At 58.6% G+C, this 15,933-nt stretch overlaps 1 protein-coding gene across 3 annotated transcripts in view; it reads right to left on the bottom strand.

The window, feature by feature from the left end:
- The window catches only part of LOC116941926 (unconventional myosin-XVIIIa-like), a 47,291-nt gene that overhangs the window by 5,297 nt on the left and 26,061 nt on the right, over positions 1 to 15,933 (bottom strand). For all 3 annotated transcript variants that reach the window (XM_032953304.2, XM_032953312.2, XM_032953322.2), the window contains 17 exons: positions 15,234 to 15,353; positions 13,102 to 13,216; positions 12,854 to 12,981; positions 12,540 to 12,694; positions 11,927 to 12,050; positions 11,495 to 11,582; positions 10,565 to 10,677; positions 10,171 to 10,281; positions 9,149 to 9,253; positions 8,278 to 8,424; positions 7,668 to 7,781; positions 6,921 to 7,037; positions 6,272 to 6,355; positions 5,015 to 5,152; positions 4,550 to 4,735; positions 3,121 to 3,248; positions 2,391 to 2,462 (listed from right to left, as the gene is read on the bottom strand). In XM_032953304.2, the coding sequence (XP_032809195.2) occupies positions 2,391 to 2,462; positions 3,121 to 3,248; positions 4,550 to 4,735; positions 5,015 to 5,152; positions 6,272 to 6,355; positions 6,921 to 7,037; positions 7,668 to 7,781; positions 8,278 to 8,424; positions 9,149 to 9,253; positions 10,171 to 10,281; positions 10,565 to 10,677; positions 11,495 to 11,582; positions 11,927 to 12,050; positions 12,540 to 12,694; positions 12,854 to 12,981; positions 13,102 to 13,216; positions 15,234 to 15,353 (2,045 nt within the window). The remainder of the gene's footprint in view (positions 1 to 2,390; positions 2,463 to 3,120; positions 3,249 to 4,549; positions 4,736 to 5,014; positions 5,153 to 6,271; positions 6,356 to 6,920; positions 7,038 to 7,667; positions 7,782 to 8,277; positions 8,425 to 9,148; positions 9,254 to 10,170; positions 10,282 to 10,564; positions 10,678 to 11,494; positions 11,583 to 11,926; positions 12,051 to 12,539; positions 12,695 to 12,853; positions 12,982 to 13,101; positions 13,217 to 15,233; positions 15,354 to 15,933) is intronic.

The raw sequence follows: 15,933 nt of genomic DNA, 5'->3' as shown, positions 1-15,933 counted from the left end.
CATGTGGTGAGGATGGGCGCTGTGTTGGTAGAGGCGCGGTGAGTCGTGTGGTGAGGATGGGCGCTGTGTTGGTAGCGGCGGGGTGAGTCGTGTGGTGAGGATGGGCGCTGTGTTGGTAGAGGCACGGTGAGTCGTGTGGTGAGGATGGGCGCTGTGTTGGCAGAGGCGGGGTGAGTCGTGTGGTGATGATGGGCGCTGTGTTGGTAGAGGCACGGTGAGTCATGTGGTGAGGATGGGCGCTGTGTTGGTAGAGGCGCGGTGAGTCGTGTGGTGAGGATGGGCGCTGTGTTGGTAGCGGCGGGGTGAGTCATGTGGTGAGGATGGGCGCTGTGTTGGTAGAGGCACGGTGAGTCGTGTGGTGAGGATGGGCGCTGTGTTGGCAGAGGCGGGGTGAGTCGTGTGGTGAGGATGGGCGCTGTGTTGGTAGAGGCACGGTGAGTCGTGTGGTGAGGATGGGCGCTGTGTTGGTAGAGGCACGGTGAGTCGTGTGGTGAGGATGGGCGCTGTGTTGGTAGAGACGCGGTGAGTCGTGTGGTGAGGATGGGCGCTGTGTTGGTAGATGAGGGGTGAGTCGTGTGGTGAGGATGGGCGCTGTGTTGGTAGAGGCACGGTGAGTCATGTGGTGAGGATGGGCGCTGTGTTGGTAGCGGCGGGGTGAGTCGTGTGGTGAGGATGGGCGCTGTGTTGGTAGAGGCACGGTGAGACGTGTGTTGAGGATGGGCGCTGTGTTGGTAGAGGCACGGTGAGTCGTGTGGTCAGGATGGGCGCTGTGTTGGTAGAGGTGCGGTGAGTCGTGTGGTCAGGATGGGCGCTGTGTTGGTAGAGGTGCGGTGAGTCGTGTGGTGAGGATGGGCGCTGTGTTGGTAGAGGCGCGGTGAGTCGTGTGGTGAGGATGGGCGTTGTGTTGGTAGAGGCGCGGTGAGTCGTGTGGTGAGGATGGGCGTTGTGTTGGTAGAGGCACGGTGAGACGTGTGGTGAGGATGGGCGCTGTGTTGGTAGAGGCGCGGTGAGTCGTGTGGTGAGGATGGGCGCTGTGTTGGTAGAGGCGCGGTGAGACGTGTGGTGAGGATGGGCGCTGTGTTGGTAGAGGTGCGGTGAGTCGTGTGATGAGGATGGGCGCTGTGTTGGTAGAGGCGCGGTGAGTCGTGTGGTGAGGATGGGCGCTGTGTTGGTAGAGGTGCGGTGAGTCGTGTGGTGAGGATGGGCGCTGTGTTGGTAGAGGTGCGGTGAGTCGTGTGGTGAGGATGGGCGCTGTGTTGGTAGAGGTGCGGTGAGTCGTGTGGTGAGGATGGGCGCTGTGTTGGTAGAGGTGGGGTGAGTCCTGTGGTGAGGATGGGCGCTGTGTTGGTAGATGCGGGGTGAGTCGTGTGGTGAGGATGGGCGCTGTGTTGGTAGAGGTGCGGTGAGTCGTGTGGTGAGGATGGGCGCTGTGTTGGTAGAGGCACGGTGAGACGTGTGTTGAGGATGGGCGCTGTGTTGGTAGAGGCACGGTGAGTCGTGTGGTGAGGATGGGCGCTGTGTTGGTAGAGGCACGGTGAGTCGTGTGGTCAGGATGGGCGCTGTGTTGGTAGAGGTGCGGTGAGTCGTGTGGTCAGGATGGGCGCTGTGTTGGTAGAGGTGCGGTGAGTCGTGTGGTGAGAATGGGCGCTGTGTTGGTAGAGGCGCGGTGAGTCGTGTGGTGAGGATGGGCGTTGTGTTGGTAGAGGCGCGGTGAGTCGTGTGGTCAGGATGGGCGCTGTGTTGGTAGAGGTGCGGTGAGTCGTGTGGTGAGGATGGGCGCTGTATTGGTAGAGGCGCGGTGAGTCGTGTGGTGAGGATGGGCGCTGTGTTGGTAGAGGCGCGGTGAGTCGTGTGGTGAGGATGGGCGCTGTGTTGGTAGAGGCGGGGTGAGTCGTGTGGTGAGGATGGGTGCTGTGTTGGTAGAGGCGCGGTGAGTCGTGTGGTGAGGATGGGCGCTGTGTTGGTAGAGGCGCGGTGAGTCATGTGGTGAGGATGGGCGCTGTGTTGGTAGAGGTGCGGTGAGTCATGTGGTGAGGTTGGGCGCTGTGTTGGTAGAGGTGCGGTGAGTCATGTGGTGAGGTTGGGCGCTGTGTTGGTAGAGGCGCGGTGAGTCATGTGGTGAGGTTGGGCGCTGTGTTGGTAGAGGTGTGGTGAGTCATGTGGTGAGGTTGGGCGCTGTGTTGGTAGAGGCGCGGTGAGTCGTGTGGCCAGGATGGGCGCTGTGCAACCGTGGTGAACGTCCTCTTCGGTTCTTTCGGTAAAGTCGCGTAGGTATAAAATAAAATAAATCACGACGTTTCGGGCGCAACACAAGCGTCCGAAAGAACCAAAGCGTATGGATTCCTGCAGTCACGAAAGCTTCAAATCAAGATTGTGGTGAGAATCTTTACGTGTTGTGTGCGCGTCGTGGTGGCATCCAATTCTCGGCTCCGTCTTCATCCGAATCCATCCCGTACCCGTCGCTGTCACCACACATACACAGCACACACACCACACCGGCGCTCGCACACATGCCCGCCACTCATCACCCTCAGCACGTACCCCACATCCAGCTACACAACAAGAACAACAAGGCACAGGATTTGAAGAGGAAGGTTTTGAGTAGAGGTTGGAAAGCAGAGAGAGGGAAGGGACAAGGTGAAGTTGCCTTGGGGCGGAGTGGGGGGGGGGGGGGGGAGTAGTTTCAGAATGTGGGGGGCATAGTGGCTAAAACGGGGAAGCCATGGACACACCATGCAGGTAGGGGCTGTGGCTTGAAGATGCGGGGTCAGGGGCAGTAAGAGAAACCGAGGACATGGGGAGAGACCGGGAGACACGGAGGCATTCACACTCCGGCTGAACAATTTGGGGAAAATATCTAATTGCGATTTTTCTGACAGATTAGCAAATCGCAGCCTTTGCGATTTGCTAATCGCATTGTTTCAAATTGCGATTTGGATTTGAAATCGATTAATCGCTCAGCCCTAATTCACACACAGGGATTCAGAGACAGGGATTCAGAGACAGGAATTCAGAGACAGGATTCAGAGACAGGATTCAGAGAGATAGGGACCCCAAGATATATCAGGGCCATGTCACTTCGGGACCCAAAGGAATGGGGGAGGGGTCAGGGAGCCACACCTCTCTCCATCGTCACTCCCCAGCTCCGCCTCCAGCGCTGCCTGCAGCTCTGTGATTCGTCGGAAAGCCAGCTTCAACTCCGTTTGCGCACTCTGATTGGCCGCCTCCACCCGCTCCAGCTCCGCCTCCTGTGCAATATTAATGAGTCTCAGCAGACGTGGCGATCTCTGCTGGTCAATGGCCGTGAGGTTATGATGGAGTATGGTTATGGCATCTGACATACGCACAATGACAAACACGATGAGCGAGCGGACAGTACACCTCCCTTGAGACGCCCGTGCCTCCGCGTGTACACAGCCCATCGGCCACGCGGCCTTCTGAGACTGCGCAATTTCAGCGGCATCAGTTCAACACAAGCATCGCCCGACCGGCTTTAACATTCAGCGTCTCGTCAGCAGCCAAATCAGGCTTGCTTGACCCCAAAGGTGGTGAGAATTGCCAGTTGCTCACACGTAAGGGCCCTCTGCTCTCTCTACACCCTGCCTGCTCCTGTGGTCGAATAGCCTCGGCCACCCAAGGTGAGACATTGCATTGAGATCATTTAGATTATTTCGCTGCTGTAAATTTCCACGTGACGAAAGGCCACTTTGTTGAGATGTCATTTGTGGCGAGGTTGCTTCTGAAAAAATAAGTTAATACCTCAGTGGGATTCGCCTGGTAAGATGACAATAAATTTCGATTTAAAGCTTTCGTGACTGCAGGGATTCATCTTCTTGGTTTTTTCGGTAAAGTCACGTAGAATGGAAATAAAATAATAAAAATAAAACATAATAAAATAAAATCTAATTTCTTTTTTTACCGAAATAACCAAGAAGATGACAATAGTTTAGTTTTATTTGTATATTTTATAGTTATTTTTTTTTAAACTTTCCTATACTTTGCACCTTCATCGGGTTTTTGTATTGTTTGGTGTTGTACCGTGCCCCTGCTGGACATCTGTGAAAAAGAGCTTTACAGCTCATCGGATTCCTCCTCCAGCATATTCTCATTCTTAGCGAAGCAAACATCACGTACTGTTATCACTACTACCATGGTTAACGTTCGCACCACGGCAACAACCAGGGCGGCCGCTGGCTTCGAACCACCGTGAACCCCAGCGACGAGCGGCGAACGCGGGGCGCCAACGCCGGGACCAATCGCAGGGGCCACCGCCAACGTTCGTAAAGGACGGAGCATGCCATCAAAATACCAAACCAGCAGGTGCCGCCGGACGACAAGGTACGTAAACCACCTCCGCCGTGGACATTCGCAGCAACCTCGCATCGAAGATATTCCTCCAGCAGTGGCGTGACCCAACTGACGATGGTTCAAGTCGCTTTCGTTTAACACGGGCGAGAGCCCAAGAGGGACCCGGGATGAGAGCCTCGTTTTCGCAAGAGGGAGCTAGCGACGTGACGACGCGCGTGTGGGCGTGTGGATGCACACGCACGGCGTGCGCCAGCTTGCGCAGCGCGTCCGCGTGCTTGTCCTCCGCGACGGCGGCCTCCTCGCGCAGCTCCCTAAGCTGCCTCTGCGCCGCCCGGGCTGTGTCCCCACGGCGGAGCTCCGCGTTGGGGCCGCTCTCCTTCTCCGACGTGAGCTTCTCCACCGTCTCCCGAGAACGCGCCAGCTGGGACTGATGCACGCACGCACACACGGACGCACGCGCACGCACGCACGCACGCACATTCGTCGCCCCAATCGCCAACTGCCAGTGGTGGTATCGGAGCAGGACTTGCGCCAGGATGTGGCGTGTACTCAGTGGTAGAGTGAGCGGCTTGCAATCGGAAAGTTCGCGATATTCAAAACCTGGCTGGCGGGTTGCATCATGCAGTGCGCTAACAACTAACGACACCACCGCTCCCCGGTACACTACAACACGCACAGACGGAATCCAAGACACCCCCCGTAGTACCTCGACTCGGCGCGTAGAGCAGCGTTCGAGGTCCAGCGTTGCCGTGAGTTCGCGGACTCGAGCCTCCAGCCTCCCGACGACGGTGCGCTCCACGCTCGACTGCTGCAGCTCCAGCAGAGCTCCCTCCAGCCCCGACACCTGCAGCAGCACACGCAGCAGCACAAGCAACAGCAGCAGCATCAGCAGCTCCTCACCACGTGGCCCGCCGCTCCACTCCCCTGCATTCTCCACCACTCTCTAAGCCAACCGCCAATCACCCGGTACTGCCCTCACCATCCGTGCTCACTCGCCCTCGCTGCCACGCTCACCGATCGCGCTCGCTCGCCCTCGCTGCCACGCTCACCGATCTCGCTCGCCCTCACTGCCACGCTCACCGATCTCGCTCGCTCGCCCGCGCTGCCACACTCACCGATCTCGCTCGCCCTCGCTGCCACGCTCACCGATCTCGCTCGCCCTCACTGCCACGCTCACCGATCTCGCTCGCTCGCCCTCGCTGCCACGCTCACCGATCTCGCTCGCCCTCACTGCCACGCTCACCGATCTCGCTCGCCCTCGCTGCCACGCTCATCGATCTCGCTCGCCCTCACTGCCACGCTCACCGATCACGCTCGCTCGCCCGCGCTGCCACGCCCACCGATCTCGCTCACTCGCCCTCGCTGCCACGCTCACCAATCGCGCTCACTCGCCCGCGCTGCCACGCTCACCGATCTCGCTCGCTCACCCGCGCTGCCACGCTCACCGATCTCGCTCACTCGCCCTTGCTGCCACGCTCACCGATCGCGCTCGCTCGCCCGTGCTGCCACGCTCACCGATCTCGCTCACTCGCCCTCGCTGCAACGCTCACCGATCTCGCTCGCCCGCGCTGCCACGCTCACTCGCCCTCGCTGCAACGCTCACCGATCGCGCTCGCCCGCGCTGCCACGCTCACCGATCGCGCTCGCTCCCACCAACGATTGCGCGAACAAGGAAGCCACTGGCGCTATGCACTTGTAAATCCAGACTGTAAACTCATTTCTTTCGAACTGCTATTTGTGTTTAGTTTGTTGTCCTTTCCCCGCATCTCTGATGAGCACGGTTAGCTACGTACGTTGTGAATTAAGTTCGACATACTTATACATCCTCACCAATGCAACATACCACACCACCACCACCACCACGATGACTGCCAGCATCGCCACCTCGCTGGCCACCATCCCCAGCCGCCACCCACCACCACCCCCTCCCCGGCGGCCTGCGTCCCCCCGCCCTCGCGCTCACCTTGCTCTGCAACTCTTGCCGCTCCCTCTTCACCTCGTCCACCTCCGCCCGCACCTCCTCCAGCCGCAGCGCATCCTGCGTAGCCTGCAGCAGCAGCAGCAGCGGCAGCGGCAGCACCCACCGAGTCATCGCCACGGCAACTACATTAGCGCGCCACAGCGACTGCGGTAAATTTCCACGTGACAAGCGACATTGTTGGGCTGTCATTTGTGGCCAGGTCGCTTCTGAGAAAGAAGTTAATACCTCGATGGACTTTACCTGGTGAGATACAAATTGTTTAGTTGCATTCGAATATATATTTTTAAGTGATTTCTTTACCCCTCTTGTACTATGCACTGCAATCGTGTTTTTGTATCGTTTGATGTTTCTAACGTTCTCACCCCGTGCCTCCTGCAGTTATTAATAAATATTCCGATCACGATTCTGACCATCTTCACGGCAAGCACTACAAATAACCAAGCTCGTGCACGCAACCCCTAAACCGCATCCGCTGCACAAACCACGGCAGGAGATGCCCGGATGCTTGACGCTGATGACAATGATGAAGAGATTCCGGAGACTGTGGCCACCACCGAGTCTTAGGAGAAACCAAGGAAGATGTAATTGGCTCAGTGCCCCACCGAATCCTGCCCCCTCCACCGTGCTCCACCTGCGCGATGAACGCCTTGTGTTTGCGCAGCGTCTCCGTGGAATCCTCCTCGGCCTCTTCCGCGCGGTTCTGCAGCTCGTTCACCTCCCGCTGCAGGAGGCTCAGCTGCTCCTCCGCCTGCAAAGACATAGATTCCCCCCCCCCCCGTTTGCCTTATAACAGACTGTTGGGGCAAGTGCTGTTAGCGAGCGGCACCCTATGAAGGCCGGCACTGCACACGAGCGGCCGGGTCTACCTAGGGGAGGCCCAGGAGCAATTCAGATAATTGTCACTGGTGTTGGCCGTGAGCAGGAATCGAAATCGCTTCGCCGGGTTCGTAGTGAAAGCGCGCTAACCGCCATGCTACACACAAAACGCACAGGATAAAGATACCCCCCCCCCCACCCCCCGTAGCCTTAAAAGACTCTTGGGACAAGTGCTGTTAGCGAGCGGCACCTATGTAGGCCAAGGTGGCGAACACGAGGAGATGGGCGGCCAGCAGTCGTCGTCCTACGGACATACCCGGCACCTGCCATATGAATGCAGAATTTACACCACTGGCTCAGTGCTGTAAACGGGAGATGATCACCGCCACAATGTTCATTTGAGCCGGAGTTCACTTTCGATTTTTTGCAATCCGGGTTGGTGAAGGTAGGGAGCATAGATGCTGCAGCGGAGTGCAGTACGATGACGGCGGCGGCGGGGCGGGCGGGGGCGGTGGGGTCAGGGGTCGGGGTGGGGGGGGGGGTTTGGGAGGGGAGCCGGTACCTGCTGGCGAGCCCTCTTCTCCTCGTCGAGCGACGTCACCGCCTCCTCGAGCTCCCTCTCCAGCGCCTTTCTCGACTTCACCGCCGCCGCGCACGCCAGCTCCGCCTCCTCCAGCTGCACGCCGTCACGCGTACGTCACGCGTACGTCACGCAGTCACATCTTCGCACAAACTCGCAAGTGGTAACACACCGTCGTCACACATCGGTCGCACATCGTCACACACCTACTACGCGAGGTGCGGGAGGGGGGGGGGGTGATACTCAATCCGCGTACAGGTGGACATTAATCCACTTGCTCTACTTCCGTACTATGGCGAACAAGATGATGGCAAACAAACCTGAACACATCCACACACGCCTTCCTGCCTCGTCACACACCGCACACCACACGCACCACGCGCTCCACCACAACCCACCGCACCTCACTCAACCAAAACCCACCGCCCCCCCCCCCCCACCGCACGCGTCCCGTGACTCCGCTCCACACATCGGGGCACCGCAACGCACTTCACCGGGGGGGGGGGGGGGGTGGGGGGGGGAGGGGGCAACTTGACCCCTCCCCACCCACCACCCCTCCGTCCCAGCCCCTGCCGTCGCCTCCACTGCCCACCTGGCTCTTGAGCGTGGCCACCTCCTTGCGGGAGGAGTTCTTCTCCGAGAGGTGGGCGCACAGCGTCTGCGCGTCGGAGAGCAGCGCCCGCGTGCGCCGCAGCTCCAGCCGCAGCGTCCGCTCGGCCTCCACGTCCCGCGAGTTCACCTGCGACGCAAGCGAGCCGCGCGCGTGAGCCGCGCGTGCACAACTGGCGTCTTGAAAGCAGACTGCTGGAGCAACGTTGTTGCTGGTGGAGGCGGGTGGCCGGCACCACACCTCGTCACAAAGACAAAGTTCCCCGTATAGCCCGAGGCAGACGTTTGGGGCAAGTGCCGTTTCCCGAGCACCTACGAAGGCTGGCGGGGCCCATGAGGGGAGGGGGGGGGGGAGTGGGTGGCGCCAGCACCACACCCGGCCGCCTTTGTCTCCCCAGTGCTGATGTTTACACACCGCACCAGGTACTCGTTGTTTAAGGCCGAGTTGACCAAGGGGAGGACCAGGACAGCTTCGGTATATTCGTCACATCGATGTTGGCCACGATCGTAGCACAATGTGCTAACCACTGCGCCACCGCTCCCTACGTAGCTGGCATACACAGCACAGCAGGCACAACAGCGCATGGCTCGCACGACCAGTGTAGGGCTCAGCCCCGAAGGAAACTTCCCGTCACCACTGAGCGCGACCGGCGTGCCGACACCCGGGCACAGTGCAAGCGGCGACGACCAAAGGCCTCAGGCTGCGGCACCAAAGACCCTCCCCTGCTGGGATTCTCGACCTGTGGCGCACGTGTACATGTGTGTGTGCGCGTGTGCACGTGTGTGTGTGCAGGTGTGCACGTGTGTGTGTGCGCGTGTGCACGTGTGCGTGCGTGTGCGAGTGCCGCCAGCACCTGCTCCCCGACTGCAGCCAGCTTGGCCTCCAGCTCCCGCCGCTCCTTCAGGATTTTCTGCTTCTCCTCCGCCTCCTCGTCCATCTGCATCTCCATCTGCCTGAGCTGCACGCACAGACCGCACACGCACGTCCGCAGTCGCGCCGGAAACAAAGACAAAGATCCCACCCGCCCCGCCGACCCCACCCCGTGCAGTCGACGCAGACCGTCGGGCCAAGCGCTGTCAGCGAGCTCCTGTGAAAGCTGACACGGCACACGAGGGGGTTGGAGGCCAGCACCACACACGGCCACCATTGTCTCCCTGGTGGCGATGTTTACACACTGCACCAGGTGGTGATTTAAGGCCGAGTCGACCTAGGAGAGACCCAGGACCAGGTCAGATAATCGCCACCGGTGTTGGCCGTGAGCTAGAATCGAACTCTGATCACCGACTTCGTCTGCGCAGCACGCTGTGTAATGACAGTAGAGTCAACCTGCGATGTGAGTGGACTAGTGGCCACGGGAGGTAATGACAGGGGAGTCAGCTTGCAGTATGAAGGGATTGGTGGCTACGGGAATGATCGAGAATAGGAGCGCGGCCAGGTGACGGAAGAGGACGGTGGAGTCTGCTGGTGGGGCGAACGTCCAGAGCCAGCGAGAAGGTTCGGGAATGTGGGTGTGTGGCCTCGGACCGTGTATAACGGAGATGCGTGGGAGACTCGGGGCTGTTGAGGTTTCCGCCTGTTCGAGTTTCCGCCTGTTCGAGTGAACGTGTCAACAATAAAGAAGCCATCTCAAGACACGTGTGTCAAGTCGCCATTACATATGCACGAATGTATCTATGTTGAGCTTCTTTCACACTGCACGCAGCCAACCGTGCTAATCGCAGGTGCTACCCGCCGCACTGCTGTGCGCGTGTGCCTACACGCAGACGCACACACACACACGTTGTGTGTGGGCACGCAGGCTCAAGGGCGAGGCGAACGAGTGTAACGGAGGGATTTGCTCGCACTCCGGAGAGCGGAGCTGGCACGACGCGGCACCTTCTTCTGGCAGGCGAGCCGCGTCTCCTCCACCTCCTCGTCCCGAGACTCCAGGTCCTTGTGATGCGACTGCCTCAGCGTTTCCAGCGCCATCTCGCTGCGCAGCTTTGCCTGCACCGCACCACCACACACCGCGCCACCGTCACCGCAGCCCGCGCGGCGCGCCACGCCGCCGGGCGAGACCCCCACATCCCACGCGCAGCACACCACAGCTCACACACATCACGCACACGTGTGTGTAATACAGCACGCAGGAATTACTCACGACACACCACACTGATCCTCATGACCCAGTGTAACCGCGTCCTGTGACCCCAAGGTCCCATGCCCCCATGACCCCTCAGTCCCGTGGCCCCGTGTGACCCCACGTGACCCCCACATGCCCCCGACGTGCCTGCTCGAGGATCTGGATGGTCCCCGCCTGCTCGTCCAACTCCTCCTCCTGCTCCTTGGTCTTGCTCTCCAGCTCCCGCACCGTCTTCCGCAGCCGAGCCACCGACGCCTCGTCTGACCGCAAACCGCACGAACCGCAACCACACAACCGCACGCGTCGGCAAAACGTGAGCGACGGGGGATCGAGCAGCGGCCAGGAGCGTGGGGCCGGGGGCCGGGCCTTCGGGGTGGCGGCCGGAGAACGTGGCCGCAGAATTGGAAAGCGCTCGGGACGCACGCAACGCGGCCGTGTTGGCCGGGGAACCTATATCGAAGCCTGCAAACAATCAGCATCCCCTCTCCAGAAAGGTCCACTCACAAAGTCAGAGGAGATTTCATGCTGCTCAAACGAGCACCGAGCGATCGGTGCTCATCTCCCGTTTGCAGTGGTGGAAATTCCACGTTCCAAGGGGCAAGAGCGAGGAAATCTCCGGGACAATCCTCTAATCTGGAGGGACGATGATGATGATGGCCGAGTCAACCGCCCCGACCGGGAATTGAACTCGATCCGGCCGAGCCACCAGGCCAGATCCCCCACTCCTGGTTACGTGAAATTAACATCGGAGCGAGACGGGCATAATTCTCCCTCTGGACCCAGGGCGCACCCAGAAGGCCCATGCCTAGCAGCTGCAACTGGGCACATCATGCAGACGACTGGAGACTGGGACATCATCGCGGACTGACAAAAAACAACATCAACAACGGCCGCTAATCACCACTCAGTGAGGGCGACGTCCCATTGGAGGCCTCGTGAATTTTCGGAGGCTTGTCAGTTGGTGGTCACGGGACAGACCCAGCTGTTATTTAACTGACCGAGAGGACTGGCAGATGCGCCCCACCACCTGTGCTCCTCACTATTTCGACTCTCGCACGCGCGCACACGAGGGCGCACCCTTAGACTCCTGGGACGACACCGTCTCCAGCTCCGCCTCCAGCGACTCCACCTTCTGCTGCAGCGACGCCACCTGCAGCTCCGAGTCCTGCACGGTGGGGGCAGCGGTCGGCGGGGACGCACGCGGGGGACACACGAGGTACAGACGCGGGGACACGCGGGGTACAGACGCGGGTAAACACGCGGGCACAGAAACAAGGACACGCACGGGTTACACGAGGAACACACAAGGAGACTGAGCCGGGACACAGACAAGGGCAGACACGGGGACATGTGGACACACGCACGGGTCGCACGTGGAGACAGGCAGGCTCATGCATGCGGACAAAAGCGGAGGCACAGACATAAGACACACAAACGACGACACACACACACACGGGGACAGACACGGAGACGAACACGGGCACACGCCGCGCGGCATAGCGCGTGTACCTGGAGCTGCGTGCGGAGGCCGTGGGCGTCCGTGGCCACGGTGTCTTTGTCGCGCAGCACGCGCTCACGGGCCTGCCTCTCCGACCGCGCCTCCTCCTGCGCCTGGGCCAGCTCCGTGTCAAACCTGCGCACGCACAGCGACGCCGTCACCACATCATCACGTCAAAAGCCTACGCAGGCATAGCGACGGCATCACCACTTCACTAGATCACTCCATCGTCATGTTAAAATCTACACACGCATAGCGATGGCATCGCGACATCGACGTGTGGTTGCAAGCCCTTTCAAGCCATTTATGAATGGTTGCACGTGGTCGAATGGTTACAAACGGTTGCATCCGGACACGTGGTTGCCCTTGGTTGCATGTGGCTACACGTGGTTTCATGGCTACACGGTTATGCGTGGTCTCATGTGGCTGCACGTTTACGAATGGTCACACGTGCACGTTGCACGCAGTTACACAGCTGCGAACGGTCGAACGCGGTCGTGCGATTTCCCGCGTTTGTGAGCGATTTCCCGCGGTTGCGAGTGATTTCCCGCGTTTGCGTGCGATTTCCCGCGGTTGCGAGTGATTTCCCGCGGTTGCGAGCGATTTCCCGAGGTCGCCCTGCACCTGCGCTGCTTCTTCTCGAGCTCGGCGTTGCGCGCCGCCAGCGCGTCCACCTGCAGCTTCGTGTCCTGCAGCTCGGCGGTGAGCCGCGCGGCGCGACGCTTCGCCTGCTGCAGGGCGCGCTCCATGTCCTCGCCGTCCGCCTGCACGTCCGCCATCTAGCGCGCGGGGCCACGGAGAGACAAAGATCCCCCCCCCCTCTGTGTAGCCACCGACAAGCTTTTGACAAAGCGAGTGCTGGTGACGAGCGGGCCTGCGTCTCCCCGCCGTTTGCCCCACCCCCCCCACCGACCCATCCTCGCATCTCCCCCTCTCACCTTGCGCTCGAGCTGGCGCCGGAGCTGCGTCTCGGCCTGCAGCTGCTCCTCCGCCTCCTGCTGCAGGCGGCGCCGCTCCAGCTCCGCGTCGCGCTTGACGCGCGCGAGGCGCGCGTTCCACGCCGCCCCTGGCCGCGCCACGCCACGCCACGTCACGCCGTGCCACACACCGCAGAGACTCGCCGATTCTCATTCACAATCGCAAGCACGCACGCACGCACGCACGCGTACGTGTGCCTGCTCCATACCCGCGTCATCGTCGTCGTCACCGCCCTCGTCTCCCCCCGTGACGTCCGACTCCAGCAGCCGTGACTGGAGACTCGACACTGACTCCAGCTGCCGGCGCACAGTCTCCAGCTGGGCCTACACACACACACACCAACACGTTAACACACACACACCACCACGATAACACACACCACCACGTTAACACACACACACACACACACACCACCACGTTAACACACACACCACCACGATAACACACACACCACCACGATAACACACACACACCACCACGATAACACACACACCACCACGATAACACACACACCACCACGATAACACACACACCTCCACGTTAACACACACACGTAGACCACCACGTTAACACACACACACCACCACGTTAACACACACACCACCACGTTAACACACACACCACCACGTTAACACACACACACACACCACCACGATAACACACACACCACCACGATAACACACACACCACCACGATAACACACACACCACCACGATAACACACACACCACCACGTTAACACACACAACACCACGATAACACACACACCACCACGATAACACACACACCACCACGATAACACACACCCGTAGACCACCACGTTAACACACACACCACCACGTTAACACACACACCAACACGTTAACACACACGCCACCACGTTAACACACACACCACCACGATAACACACACACCACCACGATAACACACACACCACCACGATAACACACACCACCACGATAACACACACACCACCACGTTAACACACACACGTAGACCACCACGTTAACACACACACACCACCACGTTAACACACACACCACCACGTTAACACACACACCACCACGTTAACACACACACACCACCACGATAACACACACACCACCACGATAACACACACACGTAGACCACCACGTTAACACACACACCACCATGAAAACGCACACACACACACATAGACCACCACGTTAACACACACACACACCACCACGATAACACACACACCACCACGTTAACACACACCACCACGATAACGCACACACACATAGACCACCATGATAACACACACACACACCACCATGATAACGCACACACACATAGACCACCATGATAACACACACATACACCACACATCCTGCCACCATAACAAACACACCACACATCCCACCACGTTAACACACACACACACACCACCACGATAACACACACACATAGACCACCATGATAACACACACACACACCACCACGATAACACACATATAGACCACCACGTTAACACACACACACCACCACGATAACACACACACCACCACGTTAACACACACACCACCACAATAACGCACACACACATAGACCACCACGTTAACACACACCACCACGATAACACACACACACCACCACGATAACGCACACACACATAGACCACCATGATAACACACACATACACCACACATCCTGCCACCATAACAAACACACCACCATCCCACCACGTTAACACACACACACATACACCACTACGATAACACACACACACATATACCACCATGATAACACACACACATAGACCACCACAATAACACACATATAGACCACCACGATAACACACACACACACATAGACCACCACGTTAACACACACACACCACCACGATAACACACACACACCACCATGATAACACACACATATAGACCACCATGATAACACACACACATAGACCACCACGATAACACACACACACACACATAGACCACCATGATAACACACACACACCACCACGATAACAAACACCACACATCCCACCACGTTAACACACATACACCACCACACGCAGAATGACCACCACGTTAAAAAACACACACATACACCACCATAACACACACGTACACCACCACAACACAAACACATACACCACCACTACACACACGCCCCACAACGATAACACACACCAACACACCGTCGCTCGCGAGCACCAATGAAGGCCATCACGGCCATGGGTGGCCAACACCACTTGCCATCGCACACCATCGTGCAAACACCATCACACACTTTCCGGCACTGTTCAATTACACTTTGTGTCCGTCCACTGCACCGTGGCTCGTCCGCGTGCGAGCCAGGCACGTACCCTCAGATCGCGGTTCTCGCGCTCCATCCTCAGCCGGTCAGCTGTCTCCGTCTCCAGCAGCTGATTGGCCGACTCGGAGGCTCCACGCTCGTCCGACACATCGGCGGACAGCTCCGATACCTGTGCACGTGCAGCGCACGCATGCGGCACAGCGCATAGACGGCATTAACAGCAGCAGCAGCAGCAGCAGAAGCAACTTACATTAACGACAAGCCCTTAAGGCACAAACGTCTCAGAACGCGGTCTCAAAGGAGGAGTTCAAATGGACCGAGCAACGGAAAAGCGAGGAAGCAAACTCACTCACTCACTTACTAACTGAGCCACTTATTCACTCACCCACCCAGCCACTCACAACACTGTCTCCCCCATAACACAGGCTTTTGTGGATTAGATTGCATCGTTAAACTCGTTACCACCCGACACAGCCAATTAGTAAGGGTTGTCACGTAAACAGAATAGGAATTACAAGCCAGATTTGGCTATCGCCTGATGAAGCTACAGTATTTGTAATCACTGGTGAAACGTCGTACTCAAATTGTAAATGTTGTGGCGTGGCTCTCCAACACACTGGTGTGCTGTACGAGTGATGAACTGACATGTTCTGTTTAAGTGATCTAACCCAAAAAAACCTGTATTATGGATGATATTGGTCGCGAAAGCCTACTACATGTTAAACTGACTGTCCCCCCCCCCCCGCCAT

This window comes from Petromyzon marinus, chromosome 1 (assembly GCF_048934315.1).
Source record: "Petromyzon marinus isolate PM22_M1 ecotype Great Lakes invasive population chromosome 1, UKy_Petmar_22M1.pri1.0, whole genome shotgun sequence".
NCBI classification, from domain to species: domain Eukaryota; kingdom Metazoa; phylum Chordata; class Hyperoartia; order Petromyzontiformes; family Petromyzontidae; genus Petromyzon; species Petromyzon marinus.
The sequence above is the reverse complement of the archived record's forward strand: the minus strand, read 5'-3'. Positions and strand labels throughout refer to the sequence as shown.